Source organism: Aspergillus luchuensis, chromosome 3 (assembly GCF_016861625.1).
Source record: "Aspergillus luchuensis IFO 4308 DNA, chromosome 3, nearly complete sequence".
In the NCBI taxonomy this organism is placed as follows: domain Eukaryota; kingdom Fungi; phylum Ascomycota; class Eurotiomycetes; order Eurotiales; family Aspergillaceae; genus Aspergillus; species Aspergillus luchuensis.
The window spans coordinates 120,019-138,216 of record NC_054851.1 but is presented as its reverse complement, the minus strand read 5'-3'; the positions used below and the strand labels follow the sequence as shown (position 1 = coordinate 138,216).

General features: G+C 43.4%; 7 protein-coding genes across 7 annotated transcripts; 3 read left to right on the top strand and 4 right to left on the bottom strand.

The window, feature by feature from the left end:
* Nucleotides 1-15: 15 nt before the first annotated feature.
* Nucleotides 16-1,087, bottom strand: AKAW2_30037S (uncharacterized protein; the record flags this gene model as incomplete). The annotated part of the gene is made up of 4 exons (XM_041686506.1): nt 16-240; nt 291-496; nt 555-686; nt 754-1,087. The coding sequence occupies 4 exons, from the start codon at nt 1,085-1,087 to the stop codon at nt 16-18; spliced, it is 897 nt and encodes a 298-aa protein (XP_041540484.1).
* Nucleotides 1,088-2,023: 936 nt separating this feature from the next.
* Nucleotides 2,024-2,465, bottom strand: AKAW2_30036S (uncharacterized protein; the record flags this gene model as incomplete). The annotated part of the gene is made up of 2 exons (XM_041686505.1): nt 2,024-2,103; nt 2,156-2,465. The coding sequence occupies 2 exons, from the start codon at nt 2,463-2,465 to the stop codon at nt 2,024-2,026; spliced, it is 390 nt and encodes a 129-aa protein (XP_041540483.1).
* A 1,630-nt stretch (nt 2,466-4,095) lies between these two features.
* Nucleotides 4,096-4,513, top strand: AKAW2_30035A (uncharacterized protein; the record flags this gene model as incomplete). Its single annotated transcript, XM_041686504.1, has 2 exons — nt 4,096-4,173; nt 4,232-4,513. 2 exons carry the CDS (start codon nt 4,096-4,098, stop codon nt 4,511-4,513), a joined length of 360 nt encoding a protein of 119 aa, XP_041540482.1.
* Nucleotides 4,488-5,541, bottom strand: AKAW2_30034S (uncharacterized protein; the record flags this gene model as incomplete). Its single annotated transcript, XM_041686503.1, has 3 exons — nt 4,488-4,717; nt 4,767-4,841; nt 4,890-5,541. The coding sequence occupies 3 exons, from the start codon at nt 5,539-5,541 to the stop codon at nt 4,488-4,490; spliced, it is 957 nt and encodes a 318-aa protein (XP_041540481.1).
* Nucleotides 5,542-6,850: 1,309 nt separating this feature from the next.
* AKAW2_30033A (uncharacterized protein) lies at nt 6,851-7,399 on the top strand (the record flags this gene model as incomplete). Its single annotated transcript, XM_041686502.1, has 3 exons — nt 6,851-6,853; nt 6,904-6,998; nt 7,048-7,399. 3 exons carry the CDS (start codon nt 6,851-6,853, stop codon nt 7,397-7,399), a joined length of 450 nt encoding a protein of 149 aa, XP_041540480.1.
* Nucleotides 7,400-7,931: 532 nt separating this feature from the next.
* AIM9_1 (phosphotransferase enzyme) lies at nt 7,932-9,688 on the top strand (the record flags this gene model as incomplete). Its single annotated transcript, XM_041686500.1, has 5 exons — nt 7,932-8,228; nt 8,278-8,489; nt 8,540-8,718; nt 8,766-9,360; nt 9,412-9,688. The coding sequence occupies 5 exons, from the start codon at nt 7,932-7,934 to the stop codon at nt 9,686-9,688; spliced, it is 1,560 nt and encodes a 519-aa protein (XP_041540479.1).
* A 598-nt stretch (nt 9,689-10,286) lies between these two features.
* Nucleotides 10,287-10,718, bottom strand: AKAW2_30031S (uncharacterized protein; the record flags this gene model as incomplete). The annotated part of the gene is made up of 1 exon (XM_041686499.1): nt 10,287-10,718. The coding sequence occupies one exon, from the start codon at nt 10,716-10,718 to the stop codon at nt 10,287-10,289; it is 432 nt and encodes a 143-aa protein (XP_041540478.1).
* Nucleotides 10,719-18,198: the final 7,480 nt, after the last annotated feature.

The window sequence follows — 18,198 nt, the reverse complement described above, 5'->3', positions numbered from 1 at the left end:
GCGACAATCTGTGTGCTAGACCTTCTGTCCAACTACTACCGTTGGGAAAACGCCAATCAGAAGGATCAGACCAGCGGATAAGGTTGTCTGATGGCTAACCCAGATTGACTCGCCTATGGCCACTTTCTGGTTGCCGATTAGGCCCGGCCCGTCTACTCTGAGCACCGTATAGACAGCCTCGGGGATGTTTTGAGGCGAGAAAACATCCTTGGATGTGCGTATGAGGGCGAATGTTCCGAACTATTGATGATGAGCGACGAACACTTACCAAACATATTTTAGAAACTTACCCCTTTGTATAGCAGGTCTCGGACTGGGATCAATGGCCTATCAACATCCACAGACGGAACAATAACGCCAAAATCATGATGGGGCTGATCCGAAAGAGGCAAAGTCCCATCTAACCAATTATCCATTTGGGGTAGAAGTGCACAGATCTTAGCCTCCACTTGCACATCGTGAAGTATTTGCAGGTGTCGTATATGCTGCTCAGGCACTTTGTCGGTAATATTTAGCAAACTGGCAGTCGCTTTAAACAGTAGTCAGATCCTCACCAGGCATAGTACTCAATGCAGTACCTCTATGTGAATCATGATCATAGCCACGCGGCTGGCGATCATGGTAAAGCGGAACAGAAAAGTTGCAGCTGTGGGGATGCATAGAAGGTGTAGACGTATAGGACTGGGCTTGAAGCATGCTTGTTTTAGTAAAGGGAATTGTTCATGGACTGGGACATATATATAGACTGCATACCATAATCTGATATGTTTGGGCTTTCTGTTTCTTCGCCATAGTGTTCAATCACAAAAAAAACATCAAAACAATCTGGCGCTTTGGGTAGCTTTGCAGCTGGGATCGAAGCTCCCATACATCCCTGATAGCTTGAAAGGAACAGTGCGAAATTGCTTTTATTCGAATCAAGCCCTTTATGGATCGCATCTGCCTTCTGTCGGAAATGCTGGTATAAAACGTCGGAGCGGGAGAAACCTTGGAGGCACTTTGGGCATAAATATTTTATTTTTGACTGCTGAAGAACCCTACTTTGGGTATTGAAGCTCCTTTCGAGTCTAGACATTTTCCTGGGCATGTCGAAGCAGGAGAGGAGAGTTTGTGGGATGCGGTTAAATGTCTACTGATGCGGGGCTGGAGTGTTTTTGAGACCCGACACCAATACGTGGTGTACCGTAAAATGATACCGAGTGGCTGACCCACACGCGGCAGCTTTCCCTACAAATCTAGTCACTTCAAGACTCCCTTGCACAAATCGGAATTGTTGACCGCAGGGAAATTGGCCTGGTGGAGCTCTGAGTTTTCTGGGCACACGGAAGCCAAGTGCGGGCTTGACGAACTTGGACGCAGACTTAAGCGAAACCAGGCCTTCAACTCAAGCTACTGAAAGCGAAAACTTGTACATCATAAGCATAGCCAAGTAGACAGAGGGGCTGTTCCCGCATTTGGTGTTATGCCTTCGCCGCCCCAGCCTATCATAGGCAATTGCTATTCGGGAACTGCCCCACCGTTTGTGAGCGAGTCGCAACCTTCATGAATGGTTGAGATGTGAGAGAAAGGCCGAATCCAAAATCAGGCGGCCAATGAGACGAAACAATCAGCATAGCTCTGATTGAACCATCAGGTAATCTCTTGCTTTTTCATCACTACAAGGCTGAATCGTTATATAGGAAGGCTCCTTTCGATTACTCGTTGCCTGAGGCGGAAGCTGTACACGCAACAAGAACAACACATGAAGAAGCTGGAAGCTAGTGAATTTCGTATCAATTGATATACTATGACATGAGCAGATCGGCCACTTGGGCCCTTTCATTATCCCTCTTGTACCAGCATCACTGAGTACTCAAACACACGTTCATCCTTTCAATAGCCCTCCAACATCACAGTTTTCCGCCAATGGCACAAAGTAGCCTCATGGCTAGTCCATGCAATATGGTGAGTTTGCCCGGATATTTTCCTCATCACTGACATATTGCTTCTGCTTTCATGGCTCGCCTTGAAGACACTAGTAAAACTAGACACAGGTGGATTCACAGTCATCGAGCGCATCAAAGTTGAATAACTCTCCTAGCGAAGCGTCAGGATGCACCGCTCCTAAAATAGGTGGATTAGCGGGTCAATCTGATACGGAAAAGAGACCACCAACCGTTTTCGGCATCTCTTCTATAATTTTCCACTATGAACCAGGTCTTAAAACATTCGTGGCCATCGCGCAACATAGAAGAAGGAATAGAAGCCCCCATAGCCCTTTCATAGCAGGAGATAAACGTTCCGAAGTCGGCTTGTTTCATAGCAAGACCTGCATGCATGGTATCTTCTCCTCCCTCTTGGCGGAAATGGGCGTATAAGACGTCAGCACGGGAGAAGCCCCTAAGGCATAGTGGGCAAATAACATTTATGGAGGTCTTCTCAAGAACCTTTTTGAGTGTGTTCAACTGCCTTTGCAAGCTGGCCATGTTGTGCCTGGGAGGAGTGATTGCAAACTTCAGATCTACGCACTCAGAGTGAGAGTCTCGAGGGGTTATATAGGAACAGACCTCGCCTGGGATCAGGGACTTGGCTCAAACGACCGGCCACTATTCTTCTTTTTTGAAAATCCACAGCTAAGGCTAAAGTACGACATGCCAGGGGTGAGACGCATTGCCCTGTTGCTGTGCACGACGGCTCATGCACTACCGGAATACCGTTTTACGTCAATACACGCATATATCGTCCTGGACATCGCGCCTATTGGCTTCTCCAATACATGACTGATTTAATCAAACTGACTCGGTGGTCCAGACGACGATCGGTTAATCCATGTAAGATTTTTCTTTGCATTTTCACGGGCTCTTTCCAGCTCTAGCTCGTCGAACCTCCCTTCCCTGATTGAGTTGGCGATATCATCCAAGCTCTGGATGTGCCAACCAGCACGAGCAACTGCAACTATTGCCGGTTGCCCAATTGCCTTGAAGTTGCTCCAGAGAAGACGGTCCCTAAACCTGCCACGAAGGCAAGTAACCACGAGGTCGTCGGGGCCTCTCTCCACGCCAATAAAGTCTATAGTCTAATCCTTTGTTAGATAAAAAGTATGCAATATACGTAAGTGCCTGACCGTATGGCTTTGAAACCTGGACCCAACCAGCCACCGTCTCATACCCTTCGGAACAATGCTAGTAAGGCAATACATGGTAATTCAAGGAGAGCAGGAACGGACAACGAAATTTGAACCAGTGGATTTGTAGAATTACTAGACTTTGAGGTCAGTATCATGCCCATTGCAGATGCTATGACCATGATTATATTTATAACTGTTACTTGGGAAGCTCCCATCCCCCTCCCTGCTCCAACAATGACCGTATTTCGATATCATTCCTCTTATGGGTCTATGTCATAGAACGCGACTGAAGACACCATATTTAATTTACCCCGCTTTGTGATGCATATTATCATTTGCACGGTACTATCTCGTCTTGAGGTCCTGTGTTAGCACGTACTGGATCATGAAGTCTAAGAGGTTCATTATAACTTAGGTGAAACTTAAAAGTTTCCTAAGTAAGGTTAAATTATTTGTAATGTACATTCGGAACGAAGCAGCACATCGCCCGAGCATCTCTGACTCATCTTCTAGATTACGTAACTAATTAGCGTCGTCGGTCAGCCTGCTCATATTGCTGCCCAAAGAGTTTCTGGTCTAGTAAGGGAACAAGGTACCTGATGACATATTTCATATTCTGAAGAATGTGCTCATCGGTAGATCCAGGTTAACTAACTGATAGTACACATCAAGCCACATCACATGACAGCTGAATGATGCCCCGCTCTTCTCCCGGAACCCCACGTTGAAGCATCATAATTTATCATCAGGCTGGCAGAAGCCAGTGGCGGTGAACGACAGACAGGTATAAACCATTGTGAAAAAGAGATTACATGGTACGCTCCCAGATAGTCTACAACGCTGTTGTCAACGATCCAGTTTTCACGTTTTGGCTACGGCGAATGGTTGAATCCCAATTCAGCGGACTCACCCCTAACACCAGTCGAAAAGAATTTCCTGACCATTGAACTGACGGATCCTATGTCACAGTGAACATATTTTCACGAGCTATGCAATCAAATTATGTGCCAATATCGCAAGACGTCGCAAACGATGAAGCCAGGTTGATAGCGGAAGCTGTGAAAAATGTCAGTAAACACAACGACACAGATGACTTGAGAAGCGGAGTCTGATGAAATTTCCTAGTTCGGAGGTGATTTCGAGTCGAAGGTGGATATTGAAGAAAGCTGGACTACCTACACGGTCAAACTTTTCGAGAGTTCATCCATACAGCGGTTGATCGTATTTCGGCCTCCTTCGTCGTCCAGGTTCTTCAACTGTATAAGGGTTAGGAACCCACAAGGCGCTGTTGAATGGGAGGTACTTCGGAAAAGCGACACATACATGGGACTAGTACCTACCGACTGTCAGTTTGAAGCGATGCTGGTCGAACTGAAGTTGTTTACGAGGAAAAAGGATTTGAGTTAAATATCACTGGCAAAGAGAATTGGTGGCCGAATCGGATAGCATCGTCACGCGGTATAGAGATAACAACAGTCGCAACACGGTCTTCAATGGGAATCGTAAGGATAATGCTATGACGGTTTGCGGACAACGAATGGAGTTCTAGAAGTCTGTCCATTTTGGAACCTGGAACAAGGAATGCCATTTCAATGACTTCTTGTGCCGCTTCTGCTTCGGTATGAGAATAAATTTAGAAGAAGATCCTCAAGCTACTAACCGTTCACACCAGTAACGTGAGATTTTTGCTCTGCACGCGGGGTTATGTGGTCGCTTCCTACTTCATTATATAGATCTACCGTCTTTTAGTCTTCTTTACTCAGAACCTTGGTGGCGTACTCACTGGCCAAGAACGCTTCAAATTCGGTTGAATTCTGGAGTGGCTGCTCAGCTGCCAGCGCCGTTAAGATCTCGTATAAACTGGCAGGGTATCGCAGTTCTTTTTCATCTTTTTCAGGAGTCAGAAACTCGATAACGTAATCGAATAGGCTTTTAGACATGATGTTCGAATCCCAAGCACTGGGAGGAAAGGCTGCTGCCCAGATAATTGCTGCACTCGGAGGAAGCCTGCGAATCATTTCACAACGTTCACGAGTTAACTTCTTCCTTTTTTGGACAGGCGGCGAGTCAAGTTTTGACCCTTCTGGAGGATTGAAGAATAACTGCATGTTCCGTATAAAGATGACGCGATTTTTCAACTCATTTGTCCTCATCATGTCTGATTTAACGTTTTCTGCCTGAGACAAAAGTTTTTGTCCTTCTGCGACAATTGCATCCTTCCGCCGTCTTCCCAGTGACTTGACCTCCTCCGTAACAGTCGCTACAGTCTTGTTAAGGTCCATGCTTGCAGCCTCCAAGGACTTGTACTCTTCGTGACCAAGTTGCACCCTCCCATACTTTAGAGCTCTAACAATACTGGCTGCTTGACTGCTGAGTTCCCGCAAGTGAGTCATGATCACGGTCGGATCGCATGATGCCGAGGTCTTGGCGTCCATATTGCGCGCTATGCTGGGAGAAATGTAAATTCTAGGTCCGTAAGAGTTTTTGTTATTATTGTGTCCAAGCGAGCAGATTATAAGAATACAGAGTATCTAAATAGAGTCCGAAGTTATGTACTTCCGTCAATTCACCTAACTCTGAACCCCGCCTGCCTGGGTGACGTGTTGCTAATATCCGGACCGAAACATCTAAGAAGAAGCCTTACCACATCTGGAAGGAGACCACACTAATCCACATTCTCTTCCCTTTATAGGCCAGTTTGCTAGGCGTCCGGACTTAGGTGAGATTTCAAAACAACATGATAATGTATAAACGGACCCAACACCTAAGCAAAGCCACGTCAGCCCAAAGGGTTTTTAGTACTTACATGTTATGTGTACTTTATTAGAAGGGAAATGATCGGCAAGCCCGTTCTAGCCTCCGCTTCTCTTAGACCAGTAGATATGGATGTCTATCACAGGGTGTCCTGCAGCTACCCAATGAAAGCCTAATACAGCATGCCAGAGAGTGTAAGACCTAATGAGGTTTAGCGAGAATTTATTTACTAACATGGTTTAGTGCCCATTAGCGCTTTCCTGGAGCCCTCATGTTTAGTGGGATCCACAATATTACTATCCAATAGCCAGGTGTAAAAGAGATACTGGGGAAAGCTGTTGCCTACAGCCTTGTCGCGGCTTCCGTGCCCATCTCTGGCTTGTGCAGAGAAATGTAGCGGTCCGAAGTGCAAGGCCACACCAGTCGAATCTTAGTCAAATATTCGTCAAAAACTTGTCGAAATATTACCAAAATTCGGTCCATAGATGTACTCTTCTTCGTGCTACTGTTCGGGAACAGGTATTCCAAGTGCTGGTGATAAGGTGTGCTAGTAGGACGACACATTTACAGCGCGCGTTAAGCTACATGAAGACGACTTCTTCGACCTATCATCAATCGCAGTCCCAAAGAGCTAGTCTTCCTAGGGCAAGAGCTTATAGCACACAGGCCACATACAAGATGGCTCGTCAACAATCTCCCGCATATTGCTGTGATTGAACTTGCATGACCAAAACGCCCTCATACTGGCAATCACGTTGCATTGACAAAAGTCTATCATAGCTTGCTCTCACGGCTAAATTTCTGCTCACATAGGCTTTTGTCACAACACTGTCACGTCAAATGAGTGTCTAGCTGGCTTCATAGGGACATGATTTGTGATGACAAGGTCATAGCCCCCAATTGGATTCCAAGGGTTAGAGTACAACAAAAGTACGGCATTCCGCGTACCAGTCATTTCGAGACGATTGTTTCAAATTCATTGTTAATTTTATGGTTCTTTTACCGTCTATTGTACACTATGGAAGTTTTTCTAATATAAATAGGGGTTATCACAGCTAAATCAAGTTCTCATTCTGAGTTCCTCACATAACGAGATCATCCCCTTATCGTATCCACCGACGGTCGTCGTGCGCGCTCAGTAAGTTACTCGATATGACATGATCTTCTGTACACTTACCTAATCTCAGTCCAGATATGGCGAAATTCTCAGCTAAGGTGGTCAAAGAATTCGCGCAAGGTATCCCATGGAGCAAAGTCATCAAAAAAGCCGCAAATGTCGATCGAGGACAACGCGTCTTCCCCAGCCGGACTCCCAAAAACGACGCGAAATCCAATTTGCGATTCGACAAAGGCTCGGTGGTTGATGGGAAGCATGAATTGATCCTCCAAGCCAACAAGAATGCTGAAAATGCGGGTGTGAAAGCTGCAGCTGCTGAGGACAGCCATAAGATCTGGGCCAAAATTCTTGTTGATCCCGAAAATCCGAATGAGAATCAGGCTGTGGAGGATCTTCTTGAATCCTTCAAGGAAACGGAGTGAAATGGTTAAACTATTAGCGTAGCTTCAATACACTGACTACTTTACCACCGTTGCCGTCCTGTCAACGAACTAGTCACTTAGCTCGACCCAAAACGTACTTTACTTGCAAAATTTGAAAGGAGGGATTCTGGGTTAGCTATATGCATATGAGTATACTTTGAACTTCAGTAGCTCTGTTTCTCCATGTTATTACCTGCTTTAAGGCTGTCGGAGATTCCGTGGGTATTACGGGTATACATGGGGAAACTGTGGGGCTACCTGAAGTGTGGACCAGTAAAAGTGGTGATTACGCAATGAAGGAGCTCCGGAAATACTTAAGAACGGGCGACCTTCTCGCGCAACGCTTGAGTTGGATCATTAAGACAATATGAAGCTGCCAACCAGATGGACAGCACACTTCAAATTCTATATTCATCCCCAAGAAATCTATCATCCACATACACTACGCTCTACCTCAAAATTACCTTTCAGCCCCTTTCCCTGTCTTTTCAACGGGTATTGCCGACATCTCCGTGTCATGAGCTCTGCAAGCATGCCACACCGCGACACGGATCTCTTCCAATACACCAGTGGTCGTTGGCTATGGGACGAGGAGCAGCAACTTCGAGAAAGATTTTCGCCTTTCAATGTGCCTGAGCTGCAGAGAATTGCAGCGCAAAGTGTTGGAGCAGACACGTGTACTGCAATTACAAAATTGGCCGAAGGATCATTCAACAAGACTTTCAGACTTCAAATGGATAATGGATCATCTGTGATTGCAAGAATACCTCATCCTATTGCCGGGCCTAGACACTATACTACGGCGTCTGAGGTTGCAACGATGGAATTTGTAAGGATTGAACATGATGTATCAGGTATAATATCACTGACAGATCCAGGCCCGTACAATCCTCGGAGTACCAACACCTCGAGTATATGCTTGGAATGCCGATGTGAATAATGCTGTCGGTTCTGAGTATATCATAATGGAAGAAGCCGCCGGTACCAAACTGGACGACATATGGGACGTTATCTCTCTTGAAGAGAAGATAGAGATCATGAAGGATCTTGTCCAACTAGAGAAGAAAATGCTCCAGGTGCCACTGAATAAGTAATATCTTCGAAGCCAACTTGGTCTATTATATTGCTAATGATGACTAGTTATGGAAGTTTATACTTTGCGAACACTAATATCAGGGGTGCTACGCCAGTTGACATATGTGCAGATGTATCCCCTGAGCTCAAGGACAAGATAAATCGCCGATTTGTCATTGGCCCAGTCGCAGAAAGACATTATTGGTTAAAAGAACGTGCAGAGATGGCTTTGGATCGTGGACCGTGTTTGTTATCTACCCATCTCCTTGTTGTCTTGACTGACCAATTGAAGGGAAACAACCGCAGGATTACGTGCTCTCTCTGGCCCATCGAGAAGAGGCATGGATCCAGAAATATGCAACCCCAAGACCCAAAGACGACCCGCTAGTGACCTCAGCCTCGCAGAACTCTCCAAACAGCCATATTGATTTACTACACAAGTATCTTAAAGTGGCACCTTATCTTCTCCCAAACGCTCCTGCGGTAGTTGCACCATACATTTGGCATACAGATCTACATGCTGGAAACATCTTCGTCCAAAAGGGAAAAATTTCCAGTGTTATAGACTGGCAGGGTCTGTGGGCAGCACCATTGATACTTCAAGCACGCCATGCACGACTAGTTGATTATAATGGGGAAGTTATTTTGAAAGCCCCGGCAAACTTTAAAGATCTTGAACCAGCAGAAAAGACTCGAATTAGAGGCCTTATGAGTAGCTCGATACTACTTTACCTCTACGAAAAGCAGATTGCTCAAGACATACCCCTCCTTGATAGAGTCCTTCGGTTTGACCACGGCAGGATACGGTGCGAGCCAATCTTATTTGTGGGTGACACGTGGGATGATGAAATCATACCCTTGCGAGAATCATTGATAAGGGTTGAGAGGTAAGTACTTCTCTGTCTGTCTTGTATACCATATTACTAACAATGCTTCAGGAGCTGGAACGAGTTAGGATTTGATTTTCCATGCCCTATCAATTTTACAGAGGATGATCTTCGTATTCATGCAGAAGAAAGTGACGGGTGGAACGACGTTCAGGAATTTTGGGACTCTGTTGCGCATATAGTATCGAGAGATGGTTGGACACCACATCATCTATATGATGATGCCATTTCTCTTTTTACGGAGCTACGAGATATTGGCCTGAAAGCTATGGTAGGCAAGGAGAGAGACGCATTCGAAAAACAGACGCAGTGGGTCAAGAAGCATTAATTCGACCGCATTCTTCCCAACTGTTTTTTTAACGATAATCCGTCGGGCTGGTGTTACACTGAGCTCCAACCGCTCACGTGGTTGCAGATGGGATAGACAGTAATTTTAACTCTGTCGACTGTAAACTGCTTATTAAGCACTTATTTGTCATGTGCCATCATCCCACCTCTTTCAATACGACGTATCTTTGAGCCGGACATAGGACCTCGAACCCACTTAGATAGCTGGCCATCCAATATTTGCGGCTTTCGCTTGCGTGGTTCCGACAGTTGACTGCAGGTGGACGCCTTCGGAGGGCTGCCACACAAAACAGACTTTCAATGATTGGAGAATTGCAGTCTATGCACCCAAACAGTTCCCTATTTCGGAGAAAAGTTACCCGTATCCTGTAACTCCCGTCGTCTTAAACTAGGATTTTCATGGCGCAAAGACATAACTGAGAGAATTTCATACAAGGAAAGAAAATTACAACTATACTACCGTAATACGCAGAAGCTCTGACTGTTTAAAAAGCAGGGCATAGCAAATCATGCACATTCCCAATCAGACTATGCCATGGAGAGCTAATGGACTTCAAATTGTATTCATATACATATAGCTATCCCAGAATCCCTCCTTTCCACTTTTGCAAGGTACGTTTTGAGTCGAGCTGAGTGACTAGTTCATTGACAGGACAGCGACGGTGGCAAGTAGTCAAAAGTGATAAAGCTATACTAACATTTAACTGTTTTAGTCTGTTTCCTTGAAGAATATAAGAAAGATCCTCCGCAGTCTGGTTCTTATCTAGATTTTCGGGATTAATGAGGATTTTGGCCCAGATCTTATAGCTGTCCTCAGCAGCTGCAGCTTTCATACCCGCATCTGCAGCATTCTTGTTGGCTCGGAGAATCAATTCAAGTTTTCCATCCACCACCGAGCCCTTGTCAGATCGCAAATTGGATTTCGCGTCGTTGGAGTCCGGCTGGGGAAGACGCGTTGCTGTAGTATTTGGGTACAATACAGTGAAGTGACAACCAAATCTGGATAGCATGGACTGCTCTTCGTTGTATTTGATGGTTCCAGTCACTCTGGCAGGTCATCATCTGGGACATCTTCAAGTTCTTGCCCTGCCTCCCAAGCTTCCAGCCATTCTGCCAACCTCCTGGGGGGGCCGGGTTGATCTGAGAACATTCCATGAAAGTTCTGGATCTTATACGGAGCGCCCTTAAATCCACGTGCTGGATACCAGGTGAGATCAGGATCACATCCTTTCCACTGAACCTGATATTGTAGCTTTCCTCTAGATAATCGTGAAGCTGAGATACGTTCCACTTCCCATTCTCGCTCGTCGATGGTGTTGCATGGGACCTTAGTGGGAATATGATTCCTGGAGGAAGGCCTACCCTCCCTAGACCTTCCAACGTTTCTGGGCTCTTGGGTGGACGAAGCGTCCGCAAGACGATGCGGCTCCTCGTCAAGGGAGAACCGAAACGGCGGTGCCTCTGGTTTATTTAGGGAATTTGGCTCGAAAGAGAAGAAGTACGAGGTTCCGGACGCGCGGGTTTCGATAGTGAGGATGGCATGCCCAAAGATATCTTGGCTGCTGCAAGGCTCTGCAGACCGCGCAGATGCTGTGCCACGTAGCGGGTTCCCTGAACGTCCAGAATATGCATGGTTGGCCACTTTCTTCGCAGGCCTAATTGCACGCTTGCGTCTCTTAGCAAGACGCGGGCTCTCTTCCGTGTCGGAGCAGTTGGGACGGCGGGCAGGTATAGCATCAAGGCCCGGTTGGCAGTCGCGGGGTCGCTGGTTTTTTGGTTCCACGATTCGTGTCTGGGCAACTTCAAAGGCCTTTCGCCGAGGCGGCTTTGTGATCGCGGATGGAAGATCTAGATTAGGGGCAACTTCTGCTAATTTTCGATTGAATGCTTCCTCGGACCCCGCCGAACGAGACTGATCTGACTCTAAACAGAGTTGGTCCTCTGCGCTGGATTCAATCACCGCAGTTGAAGGCGACCGTCGATCGTTCGGAAGTTGTTCCCCGTCACTGACAGCTGGTCTTGGCACGTGCTGCTTCAACTGCTGCGGGACATCGCCCAAAACGTTCTGATTATTTTCTTGTCCCCCAATAGGCTTGTCAGTACTCTCATTGTAAGGCACATTGCGTGATGGGGTGCTGCGAAAATTCATGTCATGATTGTCGTTCGGGGGACTCGAACAGCTCCGATTGATTACGCTAGACTCGTCAGAGGTGGAAGGCTGTATGTCTGCGAAAACAAATCAGATCGTTGCACAAATCAGGTGTGCGTATGGGATGCCCTTACCTAAGGAATGATCCTGCTCCTGTAGGTCCGGAGATGGAGTGCACAAATGACCATTAAGACCTGTAGGGATTTCACTCCTTTCACGCGCCGTCGTAGTTACGAAGGGGTCGGGGGCATCGGTCCTTTGTCTGGGGCTGGAGAGACACGAAGTTAGGGCTGCAGGCTGAACGTAAGTCAAATGACTTAAAGCGAAATACCAACACCTAAAAGCGCTGACTCACAGAATATGGAGGCATCAAAAGCCTCGCTGCTGGTTTCTCCGTGCGTGCGCTGGCTGTCCATGGCTGAAAATGTCACCTGTGATGCTGCTTTCGCGAACTTGGACAACTCGACATCAAATGAATTCAGCCGCGCAAGGCTGCATGGAGAATCCTTCTCATGAGGACGGTCAAAAAGTGGAGTACCGTCGCCGCGAGGGAGGGTGGTGCCGACAGCCGTACCTGGGAGGAAAGAAAGGCATGGGCTTATAGGCTGGACAGAAAGAGCCGGCTCCGGCTGCAGTAATTTCGAGGGCTGCGGCCGGTAGAACTCGATATTGTCCAGATCTACCAGAGCCCTTCGTGGTGCTGGCTGGGTCATCGTGGAGAGATGGGAAGATGGACCCGGGAGAGTCTCCGAGAAAGAATTTGAAGTGGTTAAAAAAAGAAAAAAAGACAATGGCTCACACAGTTTTCTGCGTAGACATGGATAAGGCCAGCTTTATAGCATAGCAGTTCAGCATCCAACCTCCAAGATTTGAGACGGCCAGGCGGCCAGCGGAACAGCCCGGAAACTCGTAGATTGCCTCTCCGACTCCGATGCAGTCCCAATTAGCCTAGCAAATCTGAACGAGTGTTGGGCTCCTTGCCGCCAATAAGCCCGTCTAACAACACCTCAGGAAATGCAGGCCGCACGGATCTCCCAGTTTGGGAACCCAATGACCCACCGTCGGGGCTGTGCCGTGTGTTATCGACCAGTAGATGCTGTCAAGGCAGTGACGGTGAAGTTGGACGTGTCATCGCCGTCGGACATTGATCGGTTGTCCGTTGGAGGGGAATGATCAGCAGAAAGGAGCCCCCCTTCTTGTGTGCTTCCGTCACCGTACGAGGCAAAGTCGGGATGGGCAGGAGCAATTGAGGCATTTTTTTGATTGGCCTTGATAAGGCGGCCTTGTCGAGGCGCATCATGAGATCCTGGAACGGCCACCCGAATGGCACGCTAGAGGGAATCTAGGCCTTGAGGTGGGATGGGGGGCTTCTTCCCCCCAGGCCATCCTCCGCCAGCCGACCTTGGAAGTTCACATGGAGCAAAGGAGACAGTGGTGGAAGTCAGACGGAGTGGGGGTGAAGGGTCGTCGCCGCGGTGTATACAGCCTGGTGAAATTGATTCCGCCAGATGGATGAAACCTTCTTCTCCTCCTCCACCACCTCCTCCATCCTTTAGGCAGCAACGTTCCTTGCCTCCAAGCCTAGAATGCCCATACCCAACACAAATAGCGCGCGCGCTGAGCGCCAAAAAGATGGGTTCGCAGCTCACAACAGCGAGTCAGCGAATTACATTCATGCCCATCAGTGGAGACGGCAGGTCGTGTGATGGTCCGAATTTTCAGCCCGGGCTGGAAAGGCTGTGCAGTTCAGCCGGGAGGTCGGAGATGGCCGTTCCATCGTGCAGGACGGGCGAAACAGGGGCAGTGCTATGAGGGGAGGAACGAGCAGTTGTCGTCGAGCGACGCACCCGACCCTTATATAGTCCGGAGGGTCAGAAGACGGGGCGGTGGACGGCGGCAGTACCTTCTCGGGCATAGCGCGGGCCACCAAACCGCATTGGGACACGCTAAACCGGATGCGGCGGGGCGGCGACGAGGGCTAAACCCGAACGGGGGCGCGGCCGGAAACGGCGGCGGCGGCCCAAATGGAAATTCTCCTTAAAATTAAAAATAATATTATTATTTGTATCTAATAAGCTGAAATTATATAGTATATAATATATCTTGACCAGCCTGGCAATACTGTCTCACAGTTAAATATAAATAAGGGAAAGACTACTGTGATTACTTTAATAATTATATTAAATTTAATAAATAATTCTATAATATTATAAATTATTATCTTGAAGCTTTTTTTTTAATAGAATCTAATATTATTTATATAAATACTGGGCCGCATTTTAAATCATCTAATATATTATATTTTTTTCTCCAGAGATATGCCTCTGGATAAGAAAATACTAAAAAATCTATAAAAAATATATAAATAGTATTAGAAGTATCAGAAAGTCTTGATTACGCTGCCAGAATATATATTATTTTTTTAATTAGTTGAACTAGATCTGATAGAACAGATACTAAAATTAGCTCAGAAAGTAATTAAATTAAAAATATAATTATAAGATAATTACTGTAATTTTATTAACAAGAGTAATAAGATCCTTGACCTGAAGTTTTAATTAATATATATTATTAAGAACCAGCAGTCCCTGGACAGGTATAATAAGTAATAATAAATTATATAAAATTTACTTTTATTAATAGAATAGTAAGTAACAGAACTCCATAATCAGGATTTATCTGGTATAAATATTAAATATTATGGTATCTGATATTTAATTATTTAATTTCTTAGAATAGATAAAGCAGATACTTTAATAAATATAATTCTTTTAGTTATTAATAAGTATAGGCTAATTAGATTATTATTATATTTTTAAAGCCGCTGGATCCGTTAACAGATACTAAATTTTATTTATTTTATTTATCTGATACTGTAGGAGTCTCACTTTATTTAAGATATTTTTAGACAGGAAATTACTCTGCGGAAGTTACTAGTTCTGTAAGATCTTTTAGTCTATAATATTCTCAGATTTATTCTGGTTAGAAAAAGATAGCTTATAAATTATAGTCTTTATCTGAGTTAATATATAATAACAGTTCTATTCTGTATAAAAAGAATTCTATCTGAGTATACTAAGTTTAATTATCCGGATATTATAATTATTCTGATATATCTAAGTTATTATTATTATAGTCTTAATCCTGAGTAAGTTTAGATTTATTTTATATTATTAGATAAGAAAAATAATCCTGAAGCTGAGTATTAGAACTAGATCTGTAGAACTAGATTTACTCTGATTTTATAATTCCAAGTATTTATTAGTATTAATCTAGAAGATATCTTAACTTTTATAAAGATTTTATATTTTTATCTATAATATTAAAAAGATTTTATTAACTTTTATCTTTCCAGGGTTATGTTTCTGAAGGAGGCCAAAAAATTTTTTTATAAATTATATATTTTAGTATAAGATCTGCTATTAAAGCTTGATTAATTATTTATTATAGATTTTAGCAGGATAAATAATAACTAATTTCTTTTTTTATAATTTATACTATAGTGGAATCTACTGCAGCTCTTTTATATTAATATATTAGTCCTGAGTCTTTTACTCTAAGAGGAAAACAGGCACTGTATTATAACAGAGAATATAATAAACTTTTAATTTTAAATAAAATAGCTGCTTAATCTTATCAGCCAGTAATATTCTCTAATTAAAGTTATTATTAATATAGATACGCAGATTCTCGAACTGAGTAATTAAAGTATTATATATTAATAGCTTTCTATAACTGTATTATCTGATGTAGAAGCTGCCATCTTTTTTAATAAGTATAATAAGATTACTGTCATTGATTGCGAGAGTTATTATAAGAAACTAATCTTATCAGTTTTTAAGTAATGAATAGAAAGCTGTCTAATTTTTCTTAACTAGTAGTATTCACGGAGCATGGATTTGAAATTTTCTGTAGATTACCAGGCTACAGTATTACTTAGTCTTTATTTATCCAAAGATAAACTAGTATAAGATAAATATAACTTAAAAAAGTCAGTCTCTACTAGATTTATTTATATTATTACTGATAATATATTATCTAGCATACAACAGGATACATAGGCTAGACTAGAGATAATCTGTAATATTTATAATTCTGTTTAAAGTAAATTATAGTATACCTCCACACAGTATATTTATAATATCACTTAATATGATTTAGTAGGTCTTTATCTAGATATATAATATTTTTTAGAGCTTGTATTTACTTTAAGCACTTCAAGACTTATAATATTACAGATATTAGAAAGTATAGAACAAGCTATTATAAAAAGAAAGTCCTTTATAGGAAATTATTTAAAATATATAAAAGCTGGAGACTCAGACTTTATCCCAGCTATATACACCGTGGGATAAGCTAGAAAGTTAGTTTATTAATAAGATACTGGTATAGAATAATCTTATAATCAAAGAGCTTCTGGAAGTCTGGCGAGAGTTAGATTATAATATATAATAATTTACTTTGTTATATAAGGAACAAGAGTGATAAATCAGTTATAAAGTATAAAAAGAATATTAAATTTGCTGTTTCTTATAGCTTTCTGCTATCTTTTATCATATCCATGAAGATATTTATTACTTTATAATTAATAGAAGATTATCTGACAGTGGTTATACTATAATATAGTCTGTATTTAAGATCTTTCAGTATACTTCTGCAGGCTAATTCAGATTTCTGACTTTACTAGTACTAAATCTTTGTATAATATAGGACTATAGTTGTACTATCTAACTAAAAGAGAAAGACTATAGTAATAAATTTCTTAAGCCTGTTTACTAGATTCTTGTAAATATGTATGATCAGGGACTGCTTCTTTTTAATCAGTATAAAATTAATAAATTTTTATCAGATATTCAGTTATTGTAAAAAGTTTAAGTTATTTATTTATATCCTGAAAATAACCAGGATTATGCGATCTTTTAAGCCTCTGAACTTTCTATATATAGATCTTAATTATATAATCTTCTATCAATCTTAGATAATTACTTGAGATTTAAATCTTTTCACTGGCATACTTTATTATAAGATATTCTTGATTTATGAGAGCCTTCGCCAGTTTCTCGGACTAGTGACGGAAAAGTACTGTAATATTCCTGAAGATTAAATAACTAATAGAGATTTTGTTAACTTGGTTATATGATAGATCTATAATTAGCTGGTAAATTTCCTCTTCCAGTCGTGTCTCCTGCAGTTTCTGGGAGCTATTCTTGATATATGTTGTAAAAGCTATAAATACTTATAAACATACACTGGCATAATTGTGGAAGCAATGCCACTAACTACAGCCCAATTCTAATATGCCATTTTGAACTGACTATCGCAGCGAGGCTGTGACAACTTTTACAGGCAAACTCATTGGGACTGTTGGGAGCGTATAGCGTCACGACACATATATTCCTTGCCCCTCCGGCAACCGAGATATGATTCTTGCAAGCGCAGTCTAAGCTGCGCAGCCCGATAACCACGGATTGCGTTTCTTGAGTCTTATTCCTGCCGCTTCCTCGCCGTTGCCAAAGTCCTCTGAGAATTTATATAAGAGTAGCTTGCCTGTCCGGTAAATCATATAACTGTCAATCTTACCAATAATATATCTTCACATGGGAATCCACTTCCTTGCGTACATACCTGGTTCCAAAAATGGCGCAAATGTTTATAATCTTCTTTTGTTTCAGAAACCCTAATTAGATTTACGCTAAGCTTTTTAGGACGGTTATTCCGGACCTTTGTTACAATGATGATGATGATGATGATTATTCATACGCTGGTCCCTCGCCTTAAGGGGATATGCAGGGAACCACTATCTACTCACTATGTACATCCATTAACTGTAGACTATTACTTTCCTGATGAACTTGGAGCCTCGTCAAGGTCTGTGTTGGCCGTTGCCTGGTGTTCTGCTCTGCCGCCCTCGTGGTGTGTGACTTCGAAATCTCTACAACGCCTCTGCAAAATCCAGTACTGCCCCTAGGATGCTACTGTTCTGTGTGGCATCTTCCAACTTACCTTTCTTATCTTGGCCTGCTTCTCCTAGTATATCTGAAATATTGTTAAACACGTCTCTGATTTTCTGCTGCTGTTCTTGCTGTAGGGCACTCAGCCGCAGGTAGTTAATTAATACATGGACCACGGTTTCTGTCGCTCTACATTCGCACTGCTCGTTATCTCGGAAGCCATGTTGCTTAGCATAGGTGGCGAGCCATGAGTGGTCAGGGCCCGATCTATGCGCCAGGGGTGCCCTCCATTTTTAGAGGTCTTCCATTCTTGTTCCCATTCACTTTTGATTTTGTTGCGGATGAAAGTCTTCTCCCGCGATAGAAGGTGGGGAATGGGTGTTTCTTTTC